The sequence below is a fragment of the Salvelinus sp. IW2-2015 genome, linkage group LG23 (assembly GCF_002910315.2).
Source record: "Salvelinus sp. IW2-2015 linkage group LG23, ASM291031v2, whole genome shotgun sequence".
In the NCBI taxonomy this organism is placed as follows: domain Eukaryota; kingdom Metazoa; phylum Chordata; class Actinopteri; order Salmoniformes; family Salmonidae; genus Salvelinus; species Salvelinus sp. IW2-2015.
Window position 1 is genome coordinate 44144655 of NC_036863.1, and position 21337 is coordinate 44165991.

A 21337-nucleotide genomic window follows, 5' to 3' on the forward strand; every position below is an offset into this window, starting at 1 on the left:
TGCGTCTTTTGCCAGTTATTTATCATCTTATTATAATCAGTAGCTATGTTTCCATTAACTTGTCCAGCGATTTTATTGAATTTTTTTGAATTTTGTCGACACTAACYAGGTTTCCATCCAACCTTATTATGCGAGTAAAGTACATGTTGCATAAAAGATGTCATGACAGGCCTGATGGAAACAGAACATTCTCCGGTTAACTTTCCAAATGCCGACAACAAAATACGCTAGACAAGGTGGGATCTTTTTGTGTCTACCAAATAACCATCATATTGAAGTAAACTTGGGTGTCACGCGATGAGGTGTTGTCCTCCCACAACGACKCATCGGGAAAGCGTGCAGTTTATTAGGCTACATATGAAATAAATGACGAACTTCACAGGGTGGTGAAAGTGCAATGTGATGAGCTTGATGCTCCTCTCCAATATCGAGGGTATTCATGGTTATATGATCATCAATGCTTGGCTGCCGTTTGACAAATAAAAATAATATTGSTCTGCCAGATTCCATCGATCCAGGCCAGAAGGATCCACCGGCTGTGGCACTCTTCTGATGAGTGCACCCGGAGGATAACTCACAGCACGGTTGAGGAATCAGTGTTTAAGGGAACATGACTGAGAGCTGGTGGGAGTGACACAGGGAGGCCCTCCCTCGAAGACAACTTAACCGGCTTAGTGACGCCGCGGTGCCCAATACCGTGCGATTGGAGGCAAGAGGAAATGCGGAAATGGATCAGCCTGGCAACTCAAGGTATAGGGCCTTTGGTAATAGGCCTTTGGTAATGGCAAGACCAGCAATACTTGGCTGGCTAATCCTTCCTCAGTGGGATTCAAGCAAGGCTAGTACATCGAAGGGCTTAAGTTGAGGGCCAATATTTATCCCACCCCGGAGATGCTTGCAAGAGGAAAGCAAGAGATGGATTCCTCATGCAGGCGCTGTCCAGACCCGTACGAATCTTGTTCACACATCTTGGGTCGATGCCCGTCGATCCAAGGAGCCTGCATAAATAGGCACAACAAGGTAATTTACCTATTAGCAACAGAAGCCGAAAGCAACGGATGGAACGTTATCAAGGAGATAMGTTTATTTTCCCAGAATGGGAAACTGAGGAAAACAGACTCGTGAAAAAAGCTGCAGCTTTGGTGGTCAATGTTACAGTGCCATACGAATTCAACTCTTGAGTTGGCTAGATCTAAAAAGATAACGCACTATCTCCATACTGCCCCAGAAATCCTARAGAAGCTTCCGGGAGTCAACAAGGAAACATTTGGCTTCCCGGTAGGGACTAGGGCCATGTGGCCCACTCGTAACAACCAAGTGCTGYGACCCAAGGGAGTATAGCAGTCCCGAAGGGCAGCCTTCGCAAAGCTGGTAAGCCAGAGAGTCCTGCTGTACTCCATAGATCTGCTCGAGGAAAAGGCTTTGAGTGACGAGGGTGCTTAAACCACCCGGGGCTACATCAGGTCAAGTGGGTTTGACATTCCTTGGTACTCCTGACAACGAAAACCCCAATCACGATTGGGAGACAACTTTGGCGGTCGTCAGAGCAAGGGGGCACTCTGACGATTGTGCAGGCCGAAGGGAGTGAACAAGGGATGGCCTGGTAATGAAAGTGCCTTCTCTTCCGCTCACAACACACAGCCACCCACACAGAGACGAACACAAGGTAAGGTGCGAAGGGATGGAGCGGTAACAAGTATCACACACACACTCATATTGGCAAAGCTCAAACATTTTCTTATATAGTACCAGTCAAAAAATTTGGACACCTACTCATTCAAGGGTTTTTCTTTATTTTTACTATTTTCTACATAATAGTGAAGACATCAAAACTATGAAATAATACATGTGGAATCATGTAGTAACCACTCTTTGACTTGATAGCAGCTTTGCACACTTGCTCGTGTTTCTTGGCCCAAGCAAGTCTCTTCTTATTATTGGTGTCCTTTAGTAGTGGTTTCTTTGCAGCAATTTGACCATGAAGGCCTGATTCACGCAGGCTCCTCTGAACAGTTGATGTTGAGATGTGTCTGTTACTTGAACTCTGTGAAGCATTTCTTTGGGCTGCAATTTCTGAGGCTGGTAACTCTAATGAACTTATCCTCTGCAGCAGAGGTAACTCTGGGTCTTCCTTCCCTGTGGCGGTCCTCATGAGWGCCAGTTTCATCATAACGCTTGATGGTTTTTGTGACTGCACTTGAAGAAACTTTCAAAGTTCTTAAAATGTTCCGCATTGACTGACCTTCATGTCTTAAAGTTATGATGGACTTTCATTTCTCTTTGCTTATTTGAGCKGTTCTTGCCATAATATGGATTTGATATTTTACCAAATAGGGCTATCTTCTGTATACCCGCCTGACTGATTGGCTCAAAYGTATTAAAAAGGAATTCCACAAATGTAAGTTTTAACAAGGCACACCTGTTAATTGAAATGCATTCCAGGTGACTACCTCATGAAACTGGTTGAGAGAATGCCAAGAGTGTGCAAAGATGTCATCAAGGCAAACGGTGGYTACTTTGAAGAATCTCAAATATAAAATATATTTAGATTTGTTTTTTGGTTACTACATGATTCCATATGTGTTATTTCATAGTTCTGATGTCTTCATTATTATTCTACAATGTAGAAAATAGTAAAAATAAAGAAAAACCCTTGAATGAGTAGGTGTGTCCAAACTTTTGACTGGTACTGTGCGTTCTTACAATGGCCGAGGGCGCTACCATCCGATTCCCAGACGAATAATCCCTCTTATGTTGCCCTCAGGTGTYTCAGASTGTCAGACRGAGACAAGCAGTAAGAAAACGGATGCCCACCACAGCTGAAGGACGACCGATAGCATTGTCAGCCCCAGTGTCAAGCTCTCTTCTCCATGTAAGTAGTGCGTAGCACATTGATGACTAAATCAAATCCAAATCAAATTTTATTAGTCACATACACATGGTTAGCAGATGTTAATGCGAGTGTAGGAAAATACTTGTGCTTCTAGTTCCTACAGTGCAGTAATATCTAACAAGTATAATAGTCTACCCGGCTATGTGGYGCAACCGAATGACAAATTGATGATATTCAAAGGAGACGAGTCCCGTTTCTCTGGCGCTCAAGTCAAGTTAAGAAATCAAATGAAGCGGGGTAAACGGCGGGTAATATGACTCTCGRGGTAGCCAAATGGTGACACACTGCTATAAAATGGCCAGTGGAACGAAAGCTGGTCTCGTGTGTCATTTTTTTCATTCATAGAAGTCATATGTRAAGAAAGTAATTGAGTTTTTTAAGTATTTTGTAATGTAAAACCGATTAACATTGATAAAAATAGACAAAGTCAAAAAGGAAAAAATGCAGGGGCGCAACTTTCACTGGGGATGGGGGGGACATGTCCTTCCCCACATTCTGAAATATGCATTTTTGTCCCCCCGCAGTTTCATCATTAGAATGATATACAAAACGAGTTAACGGTGTGCTTTAGGACCATGCGGATGCCTCCGCGTGGTCAGGTAGGTTGTTTGGAGTCTTTATCCGTTTTTTATGTCACCCCAATTCTAAAACCCTGCAAAAATGTATTTCTGTGGATTGGTGGGAAGAGGTCCCTGGACCAATAACAGTTGGTTGTATTCATGCAAGTCATATTGGGTTAAATATATTGAAGTATAGGAAGTATTTTCAACATAAAAAGCCCTGGAAAGCGTTGCGGTTCCGACAGTATCCGGTGAGCTCTCGCTGGCCCTTGAAATTCCAGAAGAGAGGGTAGGGTGTAAATCTCTCCCCGGACAGTACCCATATCCGTAGCATCTCTACAAGGTGAACAGCCTCTGGCATGTTAGAACAAAGTATGTAAGGGAAGTCGGCAAGTCAGATCTAAAGGCTGGGTCGGTCGGGCTGGCGTGCGGAGCAGGGCTGGGCTCGAGCTGGGGAGAAGTCGCTCTGAAGCCCTCCTCTCGCAACCGTCGGAAGTTCGTTGTGCGGCCCGTCTCGCGTACTCTCGTGCATGGTCTCGCAAGGGGCTGCGTGCGGAGGTTCGTCTGAGCAGTGACCCCGGGCGATGGCGGACCGGTGGGGGTTTGGTCCGGCGGTTGGCGGCGGCTACTCTGGACGCGTGCCAGGCCCTTCTCGTGGATCTCCCCAGCTACGGCGCTTGCCTGCCCTGTTCGCGTATGGGTCTCCGGCRGGTCGCCTTAGCCGGCGCCTACCAGCTGACTCAGAACTGGTGCGGACCAGGGGAATCCGACTGTTTAATTAAAACAAAGCATCGCGAAGGCCCGAGGTGGGTGTTGAYRCGATGTGATTTCTGCCCAGTGCTCTGAATGTCAAAGTGAAGAAATTCAATGAAGCGCGGGTAAATGGTGGGAGTAACTATGACTTTCTTAAGGAGACCTTAGCCCAGGATGATAGTAAAAGGGGCATTAAGATACATTATAAGAAGGGGAACACATATATAAACATAAAAGACAGTTGCAGGTCGTAGGGCCATCTTACAAAACAGGTCCACTAGATAGGGCCTTACCCTCTAGAGTTTGCAAGGAGTGGTTCTCTAAGCTATGAGAAACTAACCGTGAGAGGCACACAGGCACGGCACATAGAATGCAGCATTCTGGGGATAATAATTACCCTCGTGGTGGCTAGATTCGAAAAGAGTGCAGGCCGAAGGGAGTAGACAAGGGGTCTATTAGATGAAKGCGGCTCGAACAAATCCCCGGCTCAGGCCAGGAGGAACAAAGGCGGTTGTCAGAGCAYGAGGGCTCTCTGACGACGGTGCAGGTCGAAGGGAGTCAACAAGGGATGGCACGGTAATGAAAGTGACTTCCGCTCACAACACACATACACCCATACTCACACATACAGTTGAAGTCGGAAGTTTACATACACTTTAGCAAAATACATTTAAAATAATTTTTTCACAATTTCTGACATTTAATCCTAGTAAAAATTCCCTGTCTTAGGTCAGTTAGGATCACCACTTTATTTTAAGAATGTGAAATGTCAGAATAATAGTAGAGAGAATGATCTATTTCAGCTTTTATTTCTTTCATCACATTCCCAGTGGGTCAGAAGTTTACATACACTCAATTAGTATTTGGTAGCATTGCCTTTAAATTGTTTAACTTGGGTCAAACGTTTCGGGTAGCCTTCCACAAGCTTCCCACAATAAGTTGGGTGAATTTTGGCCCATTCCTCTTGACAGAGCTGGTGTAACTGAGTCAGGTTTTCTAGGCCTCCTTGATCGCCACACGCTTTTTCAGTTCTGCCCACAAATTTTCTATGGGTTTGAGGTCAGGGTTTTGTGATGGCCACTCCAATACCTTGACTTTGCTGTCCTTAAACCATTTTGCCACAACTTTGGAAGTATGCTTGGGGTCATTGTCCATTTGGAAGACCCATTTGCGACCAAGCTTTAACTTCCTGACTGATGTCTTGAGATGTTGCTTCAATATATCCACATAATTTTCCTGCCTCATGATGCCATCTATTTTGTGAAGTGCACCAGACCCTCCTGCAGCAAAGCACCCCCACAACATGATGCTGCCACCCCTGTGCTTCACGGTTGGGATGGTGTTCTTCGGCTTGCAAGCCTCCCAAACATAACGATGGTCATTATGGCCAAACAGTTCTATTTTTGTTTCATCAGACCAGAGGACATTTCTTCAAAAAGTACGATCTTTGTCCCCATGTGCAGTTGCAAACCGTAGTCTGGCTTTTTTATGGCGGTTTTGGAACAGTGGCTTCTTCCTTGCTGAGTGGCCTTTCAGGTTATGTCGATATAGGACTCGTTTTACTGTCGATATAGATACTTTTGTACMTGTTTCCTTCAGCATCTTCACAAGGTMCTTTGCTGTTGTTCTGGGATCGATTTGCACTTTTCACACCAAAGTACATTAGCCTATCAGAAGCTTCTAAAGCCATGACATCATTTTCTGTAATTTTCCAWGCTGTTTAAAGGCACAGTCARCTTAGTGTATGTTTACTTCTGACCCACTGGAATTGTGATACAGTGAATTATAAGTGAAATAATCTGTCTGTAAACAATTGTTGTAAAAATGACTTGTCATGCACAAAGTAGATGTCCTAACCGACTTGCCAAAACTATGGCTTGTTAACAAGAAATTTGTGGAGTGGTTGAAAAACGAGTTTTAATGACTCCAACCTAAGTGTATGTAAACTTCCGACTTCAACTGTATATGTACACTTGGTAAGGTGCGCGGGGGCAGAACAGTAACAAGTATCACAAACGCACACTCAAACCAGCAAAGCGCATGCTTCCATACATTGGCCGAGGGCGCTACCATCCGATTCCCAGCCAAGTAAAATCCCTCTTGTGTTGCTCTCAGGTGTCTCAGAGTGCTGGACAGAGACAAGCAGTAGGAAAAGGATGMCCACCCCAGCTGAAGGATGCCGGATAGTAGCGCTATTCCTTGGCTCTCTCTTCTCCTGGTAAGTAGTGCGTGGCACATTGATGACTAGATAGGTCGACTGATGGCCAGTCTGTAAGCCGAAAAAGGGTCTACTTGACCATGTCGCTCAACCCGAATGACAAATTGATTATATTCAAAGGAGACAAGCGGTGCTCCTCATGTCAAAGTGAAGAAATTCAATGAAGTGGGGGAAAACGGCAGGTAATATGACTCTTAGTGTAGCCAAATGGTGACACACTGCTCTAAAATGGCCAGTGGAGCGAAAGCTGGTCTCTGTCATTTTTTCATTCATAGAAGTCATATGGGATGGAAGTAATTGAAACTTTTAAGAAAGTATTTGTCATGTAAAAACAAGTAACATAAAAAAAAAAATAGACAGTCACAAAGCCAAAAAGTAATTGCTGTGGATTGGAGGGAAGAGGTCCCTGGACCAATAGTTCATGCAAGTTAATATTGGGTTAAAGCTATTGAAGTATAGGAAGTATTTTAGACATACAATTATATAAAATGTATCGAATAAAAATGGGATATTCATGAAGGTATTGTGGGTTGGAAGCTATTAAAGTTTTAAGGAAGTCAATTTTAATTGATTGAAAATCACCATAGTAAAAAAGTATATATTACAGTTGACTTGAGAGTTCTATGTCATTTGGTTGTTTTTCTAGGTTCCAATTGCAATTTTATGATGGTCCTTGCCATAGAAATGACTGTAAATGGACTGAAAACAGAACGGAACCGAGAAAAGGGGTGTATGTAGCTTGTTCACTATCGTCAGGTGATCATTTATTTCATCCTGGCATATTCTGTTAAAGAGGTATTGATGAGCAAAATCCGCATCTTTAATATAAAGCAGACTCATGAAGGAAATTGGGTTGCCTGCTTCCACACCAGTTTCAAGTCCTGTGACCCGCACATTGAATTTAAGAAAATMATTTTCGGTTTATTCTGTTTTCTCTTTTAGGAGCATGATTATCCCTTCCAATTTAGGTTGCGCTTTTTCCAGGTCATGGATTAGCACCTCTGTTGCATTGGCTGTCATGTCCAGACTTTCCACTTTAGTTGAAAAGTTATCCTCTTCAGCATGAGCACTGCCAATGATTCATTTAACATTTTTAGTGATAAGTCAAGGGCAGAGGTAATGTCCTCATGAACAATCTCTTGTATAGTAGCGGACAGCTCTTTCTGTTGTCTGGTGTTGAGAGCCTCCATGTTCCCACAGTTTAATTGTGGACGGAAAAATTCTAGCTGCTGGAGCGAAATAGACCTGCTAGTTATTTCTTGTCACACAATGAATGTCCCACACCTTARTATTTTGTTTAGTATTAGAAAATAATACATTTTAGGAAATAAGTCCATTAATTCATGGTAATTTGCAAAAGAAAGCCACGATAAGGCCACATGTTTCAATGCATGCCAACGGAACCGGATGTCAAAATTCGAACATATACACTGCATGACCAAAAGTTTGTGGACACCTGCTCGTCGAACATCTCATTCCAAAGTCATGGGCATTAATAGGGAGTTGGTCCCTCCATTGCTGCTATAACAACCTCCACTCTTCTGGGAAGGCTGTCCACTAGATGTTGGAACATTGCTGTGGGGACTTGCTTCCATTCAGCCACAAGAGCATTAGTGAGGTTGGGCGATTAGGCCTGGCTTGCAGTTGGCGTTCCAATTCACCCCAAAGGTGTTCGATGGGGTTGAGGTCAGGGCTCTCCAGTCAAGTTCTTCCACACYGATCTCAAAAAACCATTTCTGTATGGACCTCGTTTTGTGCAAGGGGCATTGTCATGCTGAAACAGGAAAGGAAAGGGCGTTCCCCAAACTGTTGCCACAAAGTTGGAAGCACAGAATAATCTAGAATGTCCTTGTATGCTGTAGCGTTAAGATTTCCCTTCACTGGAACTAAGGGGCCTAGCCCGAACCATGAAAAACAGCCCCAGACCATTATTCCTCCTCCACCAAACTACACAGTTGGCACTATGCATTGGGGCAGGTAGCGTTATCTTGGCATCCACCAAACCCAGATTTGTCCGTCGGGCTGCAAAAAAAAGAAAATGTGTCTCCACTGCTCGAAGAGTCCAATGGCGGTGAGATTTACACCACTCCAGCCGACGCTTGGCATTGTGCATGGTGATCTTAGGCTTGTGTGTGCGGCTGCTTGGCTATTCTACTGTCAATATTTGTCTATGGAGATTGCATGGCGATTTTATACACCTGTCAATAACGGGTGTGGCTGAAATAGCCAAATCCACTAATTTGAAGGGGTGTCCACATACTTTTGTATATATTGTGTATTTTGTGGAAAAGAGATGTTGTATCTTTCTAAATGATGCATCATGCTGCCTTGTTGACAACATGACCGAGCGGTGCAGATTACTGTTCTATTTGAGAAGGGTGCTCCTCCCTCACTGTTTTTGCCCATTTACGTCACTGGCTATAGACCTGTGCACTGCAGTTCAGCTTAATCGATCTCCCTCAATWTGACCCATATTAAGAGATGTAATGATCCTGTTTTTTGGAACATCCGAATGGTCATGCAGGGGGGGTTTATTGCATAAATAGTGGGGCCATGAAAGAATTGCATTCTTGTCTTGTATAAACCCATATATTTTGTTTTCAGATGCATTCTCGGATTGTCTCTAGGACCAGGCAAATGTTGTACTGTGAGCAAATTTGGCTGCATTTACACAGGCAGCCAAATTCTGATCTTTTCCCACCAATTGGTATTTTGACCAATCAGATCAGCTCTTTTGACAATAATTTGGCAAAACTTCAGAATTAGTCTGCCTGCAAGCGTTTTAAGATTTCTGCTCAAACACAGTCAACAACATTGACGTTGTAGACGAGCTGAAACGTAATGACACAACAGCAACAATCATAGAAACGTAGACTAGCTGAAATAATTGATGTACGTTTTTTTTTTTACGGAAACAATGTAAGAAATAATTTCTACATTGGATTCTGCTCTATGTAAGTGTGGATGTCTTTGATTTAATAAAAATGTTCAGCTTCTTTGGATGTTTGCAGTTGAACTGATTTGATCACCACAGAGTGCTCTTAATCACATTCTTAATCACATTCTTMATCACATTCTTAATCACATTTGGTTCATTGAAATGCACATGCAGTATGCTTGACCAGTACCATTTTAGGAATAGAATTTAGAACGTTACTGCTTGTTTGACATTACATATCAGAGGAAAAACAAATGTATTATGACAATGGGGTTGTTATACCTGTGTCTGCCACCAGATGGATTCCAAATACTGTCCAATTTTGGGTGCCTTCCATCCAGTGCTGCTGCTTTACTCAGCCTATCATTCAGGCATTTAGATTTTAAAACATAAATCACTTTTTATGTTTAWATGCACCCACGGAAAAGAGAGATGGACCCAAGGTGGTGGATAAGTCAGAAAGACTTTGAACAAAGTGTCAAGTGTCATTGATAAACCACTGAAGGTATTCGTGAGTTAGAATTTTTACAAATTTACATTGTTTTACTGGACTAGTTACTAATGGAGTTACTGACAGTCATAAAGTGGATCTGGTGAATAATTCCATGTTTTTCTGAAATTATTTTCTAGTATATTTCTACAATTTGTATTATCTCTGCTGTGTGTCTTTATGTTTGTCCGGAATAGGCCTAAGTGCTCTTTAGAAATGTTGTAGGTCTATAGGCTACAGCCCCCTTTAAAGATCTCTCAGCGTGTCAATTGAACAAATCTACATGAATCAGAGTTATTAGAAGGTAACAGCATGTCAGCGTCCTATTTCTTAAGAAACAAATCCTCACCCTTTAAACTTTTACAGTTGAGAATGGCATCGAACAGCCTCTTGTCATTCTCACACACGGTTCCTGTTGTCATTTCATCACTTTTCCTTGTGTTATTAAACGCAACCAACCTAGACCAATGTATACTTCTCTGGCTCAGTGTAGGTGGTCATTCCTCCAATTTCTCTCTCTCCCCCCCCTCCGGTATCCATCCTTCACTATTTCTCTCACCAGGATTGGCCTCCCAACCGTGACCCCCCAACCCCCCACTGGCACCCCAATTGTTGGCAGGGCAATTGTGTGTGCGGGAGGCTCGTAAAGGGCCCTGCCTGGGTTCCCCTGCCCTGTGACGGATAGCTGGGAGACCGCAGGGCCCATTTACATGAGAAGAGCCGGAGGAGAGAGCGATGAATAGAGCGACTTTCAATCTGCTCGTCTCTGAGGACTTTCTCTTCCAACCACCAACCCCCCATCACCAACCCTTTGTTTGTGCTACTCTCTGTTTCTTGGCCTCCCTCTCTTTCTATCCTCTTTCTTCTCCTCAACCTCGCCACTTCATTTTCCTTTGCCTCAAATCTGTCATTGCCAATCTCTGTTTTTTCTTATGTATATAATGCTAGAGGCTTTCAAATCTCACCCCCTCTGTCCTGTCGGTCTTTTATTTGCCCACTTTAATGTTGAATTGATTGTCACCACCACAACACCAGGAAACATACATGTATTTCCTCATCTTCTGCTCACAAAAAGCATGACCCTGGCACAATGGGAGAGGCATACTCCAAGTACAAATAGTAAAMTAAGTTGCATAATGGCTATATTATCTTGGTCATTGGAACCAGTCCAAATAAATAGGATAATGGCTGTGTTATTGTGGCCATTGGAACTAGCTAGTCCAAATAGATTGGATAATGTATATGTTATTGTGGACGTTCAGTCCAAATTAACAGATCGATCTCTCAACCAACCAAATCTCTCTGATGCTAAGGGGGACTGGGATTTATTGTGCAGATTGTGGTCTATTTAAGCAATAAGGCACCTCTGGGGTTTGTGGTATATGGCCAATATACCACGGCTAGGCTGTTCCTAGGCACTACGCAAAGCGGAGTCGTGGTATATTGGCCAARTACCACAAACCCCCGAGGTGCCTTATTGCTATTGTAAACTGGTTACCAACGTAATTCACCAGTTTATAGTTTTTGTTATATTTGTCATTATCCCATTTGATTATATCACTCTAACATTCTACTTGTATCACTCTACTCAGTGCTTGAAGTGGACTGAAATRGTAGSTGCCAGATGGTACTCATTTTGGGTGCCGGCCCAGTASTCTTTATATGTAGGTGTCAGTAGTCATCATATTTTATTGACTCTATTCTATAGGAGATCAGATCAATTCAAGCTCTGACTTAACCCTGCAAAGCATAATGAATGAGCTATTTACTGATGGATGGCTATGGGCAAACACCTAGCCCCCAGTGGAGGTGTAAAGTGGTGCCCATAGAAACTAGAAAAAGGTGTAATGGGTATCTACTAGTAATATCACACCTAGCCTCATTTTAGAACCGCAGGGAGCTGCTACTGGATAGAGGAGGCATGGACCATGCATGGGCTATACCTGTCTCTTATACACATCTAGATGTGTATAAGAGACAGATGTTATGGAGAGAAGCCTGAAACAAAAGTATTATTTATATGAAATAAACATGAACTATATATACATGTAACAAACTAAAGTTTGTCTTTGCTATTGGAAAGAGAGGGGGGCGGGGGGGTGAAGGGACCCCCCCTCCTTCCCTCCCTCAGCGATTCCTCCTCTTTTCATATTCACTCAAGTGCATTCCAAATTCACCGCACCCCTTCTATAGTGATGTAAATGAGTGGGCTGGAGGGAGGGAAGTTAGGAGCAGATTTGCTTGTGAAGAAGTTTTATAATCACCAGCTACCAGTGGGATAGGGAGTTATTTCAAGAAGGAACTCTACAGCAGTATCTCTCTTCTCATTGTAGTTTAAAGGCCTGCATCTGAAGTCGTGAGTTGGTAGCAGGATGTTTTTGCTCCGATTTTGTTTCCATCTCTGACAATTTGTTTTATTATTATTGTTTTCAACTTCTGCTTGGGATGCTTGGTTGACATTACACAGCCGGTGTAATTTTAAAACTGTTCAAACTTTGTATATTTCGTTTATGGTAAATATGTATAACATTATAGAGCACCAACTCAAGTCCTCTGTTCCTTCACATCATCCTGGAACAGGGATGCCACCTGCGAACGGAGTAGGGGGGCACGAGGGCGGCCACACAGGTTCCAAATTACCGACAATCCAACCTGACCCGATGGACAAAGTCAAGCGGCCCATGAATGCCTTCATGGTCTGGTCTCGCGGTGAGCGACGGAAAATGGCTCAGGAAAATCCCAAAATGCACAATTCTGAGATATCCAAACGGCTGGGTGTCGCGTGGAAATCTCTAACAGACGCCGAGAAAAGGCCCTTCATTGACGAGGCAAAGCGCCTCCGCGCGGTGCACATGAAGGATTATCCGGACTATAAATACAAGCCCCGTCGTAAAACCAAACCGATGCCGAAGAACAATACTCTAGCCGCCCAGTATCAGATGTCGGCCGGTAACCACCTGCTGAGTGCGTCCGCGGCTCAGGGACAAGTTGGAAACCCCAGAATGGACGCATATGGCTGGGGCCACACAGGGGGCTACACTGCGGCGATGCAGAGCGAGGCGCTCGGCTACAGCCAGCAGCTTCACCGCTATGACCTCTCAGCACTTCAGTATCAGTCCAGCATGGCCCAGGCCCAAGCCTACATGAATGGTGCCAACGCATACAGGTGAGTCTAGATTGTTTGTTACTTTTTCTATGATTTGAATGGCTGTCTACAGTTTAGGTATATTTTCTTTCCAATGTACCATTGGCAGTTATAGGCCTAAACTGTTTTTGGAAACTGTTTTATTGGCACGAATAGTCTATACCCATCTTGTCAAGTTATTTTTGGTCAGTGACCCTTTTGTGACTTTTTGAAGTCAAATAGTTACTCTCATTAGTTTCTCAATTGATCAGTAACCCAATCTCTCTCCCCCAGCCCCATGTCCTACAACAGCAGCCCACAGCAGGTCAGCCCAGTGATGTCCATGGTGAAGCAGCAGTCTGATAGCCACAGCATGTCCCCCTCCCCCACCGGGCCCCACAGCCCCCTCCAGCAGCACCACCACCAGGCCCACCAGCAGCACCAGACCCAGCGTGGTATCCAGGTCCAGGGAGACCATCTCAGGGACATGATCAGCATGTACATGCCTGGAGGAGATGCCTCAGAGGCCCAGAGAGGGTACTCCGTCTCTGCAGCAAACATCCAGCAGCATTACCTGGGAGGGTCAGCTCCACTCACCCACCTTTGAATTCCCTCTCACACACCTCTAAGCTGAACTCACTCACCAACTCGCACACCTCTGAACTGAGACATTATACTGATTCAATCAACCTTGTATCATGTTGGTTGAATTGCTGTCGACTCCCCTCCTAACTCTTGTTGGTCCCTTATCCACATCTGACCTACAGGGTCTGACCCTGTTATTGTGGAAGTCCAGAAAGATGGATGTTGGCAAACAACGTGATCTGACTTGATATGCTGGCATTGACTGGTGGCAGCCCAATTGGGTCAGTAAATGTGCAGGGACTGAAGAAAGAAAATGTTCATTTTAATACAAAGATGAGATCACTCACTGACACAGACAATATTTTGTGACAAGATGTCATCATTGGTCGTTGATAGGTTTCAGTGTACATTCCAGTTGGAATGCCTTGATGGTTATGAGTGATTCCAAACCCCAGATATTGTCCCATTCTGCTATTTCTCTAAACCCACCATCTAAAAGAGTATTAATGCTGCAATGGGAACTCGAAAAAGTTGAAGTGGAAGTATGAAATTTTGTTTTTGTGAATTCTGAACGAAATGGCTTCGACATTGACAATCTCAAATGTTTCTCTCAGACAACTGCCATTTCTATAACCGTCCAGAAAATGAATTTACCTCTAAATGGGTCTACACCCTGTAATTTATATAAAAGTTAAACAGCAGTTGGTTTTTATTTCACAACTTTTTGAAACACAAAACTGAACCAATATTTGAGGATTTTGTTACTGTTTAGTTTAAATCGATGCTGCTTTTCTGAGGTTTAGGCCTTATTTACCGTTGTGAAATGTATTGAATGTTTTATTAATACCCTTATAGTAAGGGTATTGTTATTTCAAGTCACTTGACAAGAATGATGAAAAAAAAAAAAAAAGGTAATAAAGTGTTATTATTTTTCTATTTTCTACTGTCACATAATGTGCCTATGATAAATTCCTAAAACTAACACCATTTACATAAAACATAACTAAAGTCTACCAATGCAACCGTAGAATAAACTCAAGGCCTATATGATTTAACATGGAGATAGACGAAACTTTCACCGGGCCTTTGCCCGCTTTTCTTTCCCAACAGAAAAGGAGAGTGGAAAGCCATCCAACTCCCGAGCATAATTACCCGTTTCGGTAAATCTCATTGTTCCCTCACTGCTTTAGAGCATGCAGGTGCACACAGTAAACCGTGGTTCTCAGCGTGTCTTATGGCTGGCTTTGTCCTCTTTTCTCTGGGTGCCCCATGGGGCAGAAAATTAGCGTTGCATTGAATGCCCCTTCTTCCTTATCCCACAGTCCAGGCTTAACCCTTTCCCTGCCCCTCACCATTCTCATGGAAATAAGGTCTGCCATCACATCACTGACTGACTAGTCAAACTAGGCTAGGGAATGTCGTAGGGTAGGACATGGATTCATATTAACGGACCTCAACAAACTTTTGTGACAAAACGATTTCCTTAACTGAAGACAAAGTTAGTTTTATTCAAAAAATATTGTCTGAGTTGGGGCAACTAGGAACATGTAAACTAACAGAGTGCGATTCTGCATGTAAGCTATCCTCTTGGAGGAAGGGGGGGGTCCACTTTTCTGAAGAGATCTCTTAGCAACGAGCAGTCTTCCACAGGTTGTTGTTACCAAGGGATACCCCTGTCACCAAACCACCCCCTCCAGTTAAATGACTACGCCATTCCATAGACACTCTTGTCCTCTTGCATCATAGCAAAACACCTCTAAATCTACCCACCCAACATTTGTTTGTAGATGTAAAATKATGTAGGCCTAGACAGCACAATACAACAATTTTATAATATGCAATTGATAGTTAAACATTGATCTGTGAGTCTCGCAAACTGATGATGTTAAAACACAATGTGTGTGTAAGGGGTATACGGTTAAGATCTAGACAGAAGGCTTTCATATCTGCTCTCAATTTTTTTCTTCACATTTGGTCTGTTCCTTAAAATTTGGGCAAAGTAGAAATTGTGCAAAAATATTGATTTTTAAARGCCTGTTGTATTAAATTGCCTTTTAATATAAACCACATGGAAAATTCAATACATGTGATTTTTGTTATATAAATAAAGACTTGCTAAAGTGCCAAAATTCTGCATTTTGATATGTCCCTCCGTGCACCCTCTGATTTCTAGGAGGATTTTAACCCACTTAACACCAACATTTCTCCAAGTTTTCACCATCAATGTAAAGCCCTAGTTATCCTGTTGCTTTGACATAGTCATTTCTGAAGATTATTTGTTTAACGTGATTAGTGATTCATTTTAAAGGTCAACCCTGTTACATAAAWCTGAACTCTCATTTTAATATGGTAAAATATTCCTCTTAAATTTATTTTACAAAAGAAGCTAATAATAGTGTTAAAGCAGGTGAGCTGGTTCTACTTTTTTTTGTGTGGTGGAAAACTGAGTGGCTCGAGTGTAACACGTCAACCCTGTTACCCATAGACAGGCTAGAAATGTTTTAACAATGTGATTTTTTTRGTGAAGCTTGCATTCAWTTGCCCCTCCCTGTTGCATACAACAAGCTTCCATTCCCCCTGTCACAAGGGGATTCATGGATGATTTAAGATGAAGTTGTCAACCCTGTTACTTTATTTGGTACTTAATAGACACTTATTATAGTACTTTTTTAATTTCACTTCTTGAGATGGGAAAACTTTTTTTATTAAGTTGAACGTGTGCTATTTATGATAGTATATCCAAATTAGGTGAAATAAAAGTGCTTTTTTCACCAAGTTACACTACTCAAAAGGCACCTACTTGGTGGAATGACCCATTTAGTTTCAAATACTTGTTCAATTGTTTTTTTCATTTTCTTTGGGTTAGAGTGAGGGAATGAATAAAACTTGCAAAAGCAAGAACCACTTCCATGTGCATTGGGCAGACAAGATAGTTTTACCCAAGTCATAATGAACAATGTTTTGGTGGCAGGCAGGCAGACAGCAGGTGAGTGCTATGAGTGGGCGTCTTCTTGCGTTAGTAGAATGGCTGCCACGCTTCAGTGCTATGTCACAAGAGGGGGCTGGATCTGCAGCATATTTTACCACAACTGTGAACAGTCACCAAAGATCAGGGCTGTGCTCTGTCACGGGTGACAAGCTGGCATGGGCAGCCGTTTGTGTGTGTGTGTGTGTGTGTGTGTGTGTGTAGCCAGGGCCATGCGTGATGGTGGAGATAGGAAAGATGTTGTGTCTGGCTTCCACATAGTAATCCTTTGCCTCAGAAGTCATTAGCTGGTCAAAGCAAACAGTCATCTCCATTTTCTACAGAACAAGGTGAAAACACTCAAGCACTCCACAAAATAGCTAAATTACACGTCAGATGGCAATCAACTGGCAACCGATAAGATGTGTCGTAGCAGTAGTAAATCAATTCCTATTACGTAAATGGTTTCAGAGAAAGCTGGTGACTGTCATGTTGACTAAATATATGATGGTTAAGATTTTGGTTAGGAATAATGGTCTTTGGACCACCTGGAACGACATACTCATGACAATCTCTTACCCCCAAAACTGGTCTGATTTTGTTCAAATGAATCAYTGACAATTATCTTCTACCCCCATTCTATAAGCATTGTAAGGTGTTTTTCCAGTGTAAACTCATTGCTCCCCTCCCACCATCACCACCACACTTTAGTTCTCACAGAGAGAGGGACCACCCTAAGGTTGGGCTGGACTGGTCTATCCAGTTCCCAGTCTCCCCATGACGTGCCACGCCACACAAAGCCAACACATCGAGGTCAACAACTCACAATTCCCGCCCAAGAAACATGGCGTGGAGTTAGCACAGGTGTTCCTCAAATGAATGCACCGGTAAACCCACGTTTTGTTCAGGCACGCAAACAGATCCTTTTTTTTGTTGAGTTGATCCCTCCAAAAACTTTCACAGCACTCAACTGATTTCTTAGAAAGGCTGGCTGTGCTTAGATGTTCTTTTGTGTACACATTTTCATGGAATTGTCTCTTAATTTAATTCTAACGAGTTACAGTCCTGAAAATCAAATATTCTTTTGGRAACCCTAACTGAACAAAACGTGGACAAGTATTGGCCGCAGGGACATGGACACAAAGATCCTTAGATCAGAGCTGTGAAGGGTGAGTCTGTACACAGCACATCAAAAAGCAGTGCAGAGGCATAGAAACTCACTGACGCATTCATGCGTCAGAGAGATTGGAGACACATGAGCTTGTACAGGTAGATAAGGACAGGACAACACATTGGGCCTCAAGAGTTCCAGCAGATATGAGCCAGTCTAGATATGAAGCTTAACTTCAAATGAAGACCTCCCAAGATGATCTACCCAGGTGAAAAAACAACAATTTCCACAGCYTTCCACACAAACAAATAAGATCATTACATGTTTGCACCCACACAGTGACACTATCTTTCTCATTAAAGGCCTAGTGCAGTCAAAAACATGATTTATATATATTTCCACACTATGAGGTTGGAATAATACTGTGAAAATGATAATGCCCTTTTAGTGTAAGAGCTGTTTGAAAAGAGTGCCTGAAATTTCTGCCTGTTTTGGTGGGAGGGAGTTTTGGCCTTCTATGGTGACATACCCATGCGGCAAATCAGTTAGACCAATAAGAAAGAGTTCCAAACCGCTGATTTTCAGTTTTCCCCTCCCCATTCAGACAGTCCCAGCAAAAGTATTGCTTGAGAAATTGCTCTTTGCTAAGAAGCTATTTCTTTCTATTTTAGCATTGTAATTGAAAACAATCACAGTAAGATACTTAATTGTTGCCCAGAAATGATTTGATATTGAGATTAAAAAAACAGCTACACTGGACCTAGGATGTTAGCGCATTCAACTGTAAAGCTGGCCATGATGCCACATATCTGATTGCTGTAGGGTCAGTCCAGTACAGTTTGGTTAGAGTAACTTGGTCAAAAGAAACATTTAATTTGACCTAATTTTAACATTGTCATAAAGAGCACGTTCCACTTCATAAAAAGATGGTTTCCCATCTCAAGGGCTTAAATAAACAAAATTACTATAGTAAGTGCTAATAAAGTAACATGATTGAGGTTCTCATCTTAAAAACAGCCATAAAAAATATATAATAATCACCTTGTGACAGAGGAAATGGAAACTTGTGTTCAACAGAGAGGGGCAWTTGAATACGTGCTTCAATGTTTTTTTAATGGTTTAAAAACCTATCTATGGGTAACATGGTTGATGTGTTATGCTCAACGCGCTCAGTTTTCCGCCAGAAAACAGAAATTGGCCAAAAAGAGTAAAACCAGCTCAACTGCTTTGACCATTATGTTCAGATATTTTTTTTAAAGGAATAGTTTCACCATATTAAAATGAGAGTTTCGTTCACGTAATAGGTTTGACCTTAAAATGGAGGGACAGACATGAATTAATCACATWAAATTATAATCTTCAGAAATGACTTGTCAAAGCAAGAAAATAACTAGGGCTTTACAATGATGGTATAAACTTGGAGAAGTGTTAGGGTTGAGTGGGTTAAAATCTTCCKAGAAGTTGGAAAAACATGACAAGTACGATAATCAATTCAACAGTTTTAATTTKCCAGAAAAGTCAACAACCCAATTATACTTCTGCAGAAGCTTTCCTCAAGATGACATGAACATTGTGCTCTATCTCTCTCTAGAGGCATGAATRAGAATCGCAGTACATTTGTCTCGTAGCAACAAGGCATTTACTGACAGAACAAATACGGTTTATATAGTTAGACTATTATATTTTGTGACCTGAAATGTTATGGGCTAAACTTTGCCATAAAAGCACCTCAAAACAAGCATGCGCACACGATGGAATGATTGAAGTAACATCGAATATTTGGTACCATTTACTATAACAGTGGGTCCTTGGATTGAGTTRTGGTTGACTACTAATCAGTCTTGTCTTTAGCGCTGTTGGTCTTGCAACACCAGGAGTAGGCAGCTGTGCGGACCCAGCTCCACAAGGGGGGCTTAGCCCCCTCAGTTTTAATGTTATGTCCCTATATGAAAATAGCAAATAAGTTCAAATGATTGAGTGACAGGTTGGCGCAAAATCTGTATCTCCGATGTGCTGTCACGCACAATGGACAGAGCGCGCCACGGTAGAGGGGCTATGGGAAGTMACTAGGGTAGGCTAAGGGAATAACGTGATACGCCTCCGCCTGTAATATTTGATTAATAAGGTCGGGGTCAAGTTTACMATTGAAGTTGCTTCACTCAATTCTGCCTCACGCCCTACCACTACAGAGTTTAGTTAGCTTCTTAGCTAGCTGTAAAAAGCGTTATTGTTATTAGCCTTAGCATCAAACTAGCGAGAGAGTGGCYGGAATTACTGCAGAATTCCAACGCAAAAACCCAAATGACGCCCCTGGGTAAAGCGGTATGTTTCAGCATATAGATAGCCACATTCTATTGTAGTTCTTGGTAGCCTATTGGTTTTCGTGGTTGTAAATTGAACTGTACGTATTGGAAACATGTTTATGTTTGCCTGGCAATGCTCAATTGATGGGTTGAATTTGAGCCACAGAAGTGTATTGTGCCATATCACAACGTGTTGCTGTACTCATGAGCGGCATGGTTTTCCATGTTTGAAGTGGGCCTTTTTGTCTGGCAAGAAAGCTGTGCAAGGCTGCATCTCACTGTAGTTTACTTATCTGAATCTCCATTCACCTTTTGTTTACTGCATTTATTTACTGTTAATGTAACTAGCCTAAATATAGATTGATAAATGCATGACATAATCTGATATTTTGTTTACTAGGACWACTTGGTACCACCGTGCATTCATTCACAGTTGTGTCTGTATTCTAAGCCAAATACTGCTATTCAGTATTTTTGTTTGCAGGCATGAATAACTAGGCTACGACTTTTAGCACCTCGTTTGCGTTATTTTTGGTAAAGCACGGCTGCATTCACATAGGTTGTTTGTAATAGGTGAATTACCCTATCCAATTACCCTATCCATCCATTATATTCATTACCAAAACGGCCTTGCTTTAGTGTGTAGGTCACTGTCCATTGTGCTGATACAGCGCAGTGGAGATTGCAGCGAAATCTGTAGCCYACCTGACACTTCAAAAGCACTCCATCAATGTTCTCKWRKYYYSGSMWTTKRAMYTTKTTTATTGCGGTGTAGCGTGATAAGCGGAATTCAATGTAATTCCAATGCAAGAATCCCCCAAAATTGTGCCCGATTTCAACTGCCCCCTCACCGATTTCACTTTATTCTGGAGCCAGGTCTGCAGCGGTGACAGGCACATGGGTTAGAGTGGAGACAGAGATCCAGTCTCCTACAGAGAGGGATAGGACCAGKGGAGTAGAGAGGGAAATTATGAGGAACCGAGTGAGAAGGGAAGAGAGACGGTGTGAGTAACATGAGAGAACAGGGTCAAACACAAAGRGGATTTGAAAGGGGATGTAATGACAGGGATTGTTTTTGATACGAGTAATACAAACAGAGAAACACTGCATTCACCTTTTTCAAAGTGTGTGTGTTCTAAGTGTCCCTTGTTGCCATGGCAGTAGTTCCTGTCTTGATCACCTGGCCAAACACACCCAACATAACAAACACTAAGCAGCCAGTCTGTACAAGTCAATATAKGCAAYTTATTACAGCCCAACACATGCAGTTAGCTTCCTCTTAGCAGTCAGTCTGTAAACGTCTATAGGCACATGTTTATTATGACCTAACATAAGCAGTTACCTCGCTTGTTTTCTCACCATTGACAAAGACCCAAAAGCATTGCCTTCCTTTGCCG

General features: G+C 42.5%; 1 protein-coding gene across 1 annotated transcript; it reads left to right on the top strand.

Moving 5' to 3' along the window:
* Positions 1 to 12140: 12140 nt before the first annotated feature.
* LOC111950673 (transcription factor Sox-19a) lies at positions 12141 to 14042 on the top strand. Its single transcript, XM_023968450.2, has 2 exons — positions 12141 to 13018; positions 13271 to 14042. Exons 1-2 carry the CDS (start codon positions 12363 to 12365, stop codon positions 13581 to 13583), a joined length of 969 nt encoding a protein of 322 aa, XP_023824218.1. The 5' UTR covers positions 12141 to 12362; the 3' UTR covers positions 13584 to 14042.
* The last annotated feature ends 7295 nt before the right edge of the window (positions 14043 to 21337 follow it).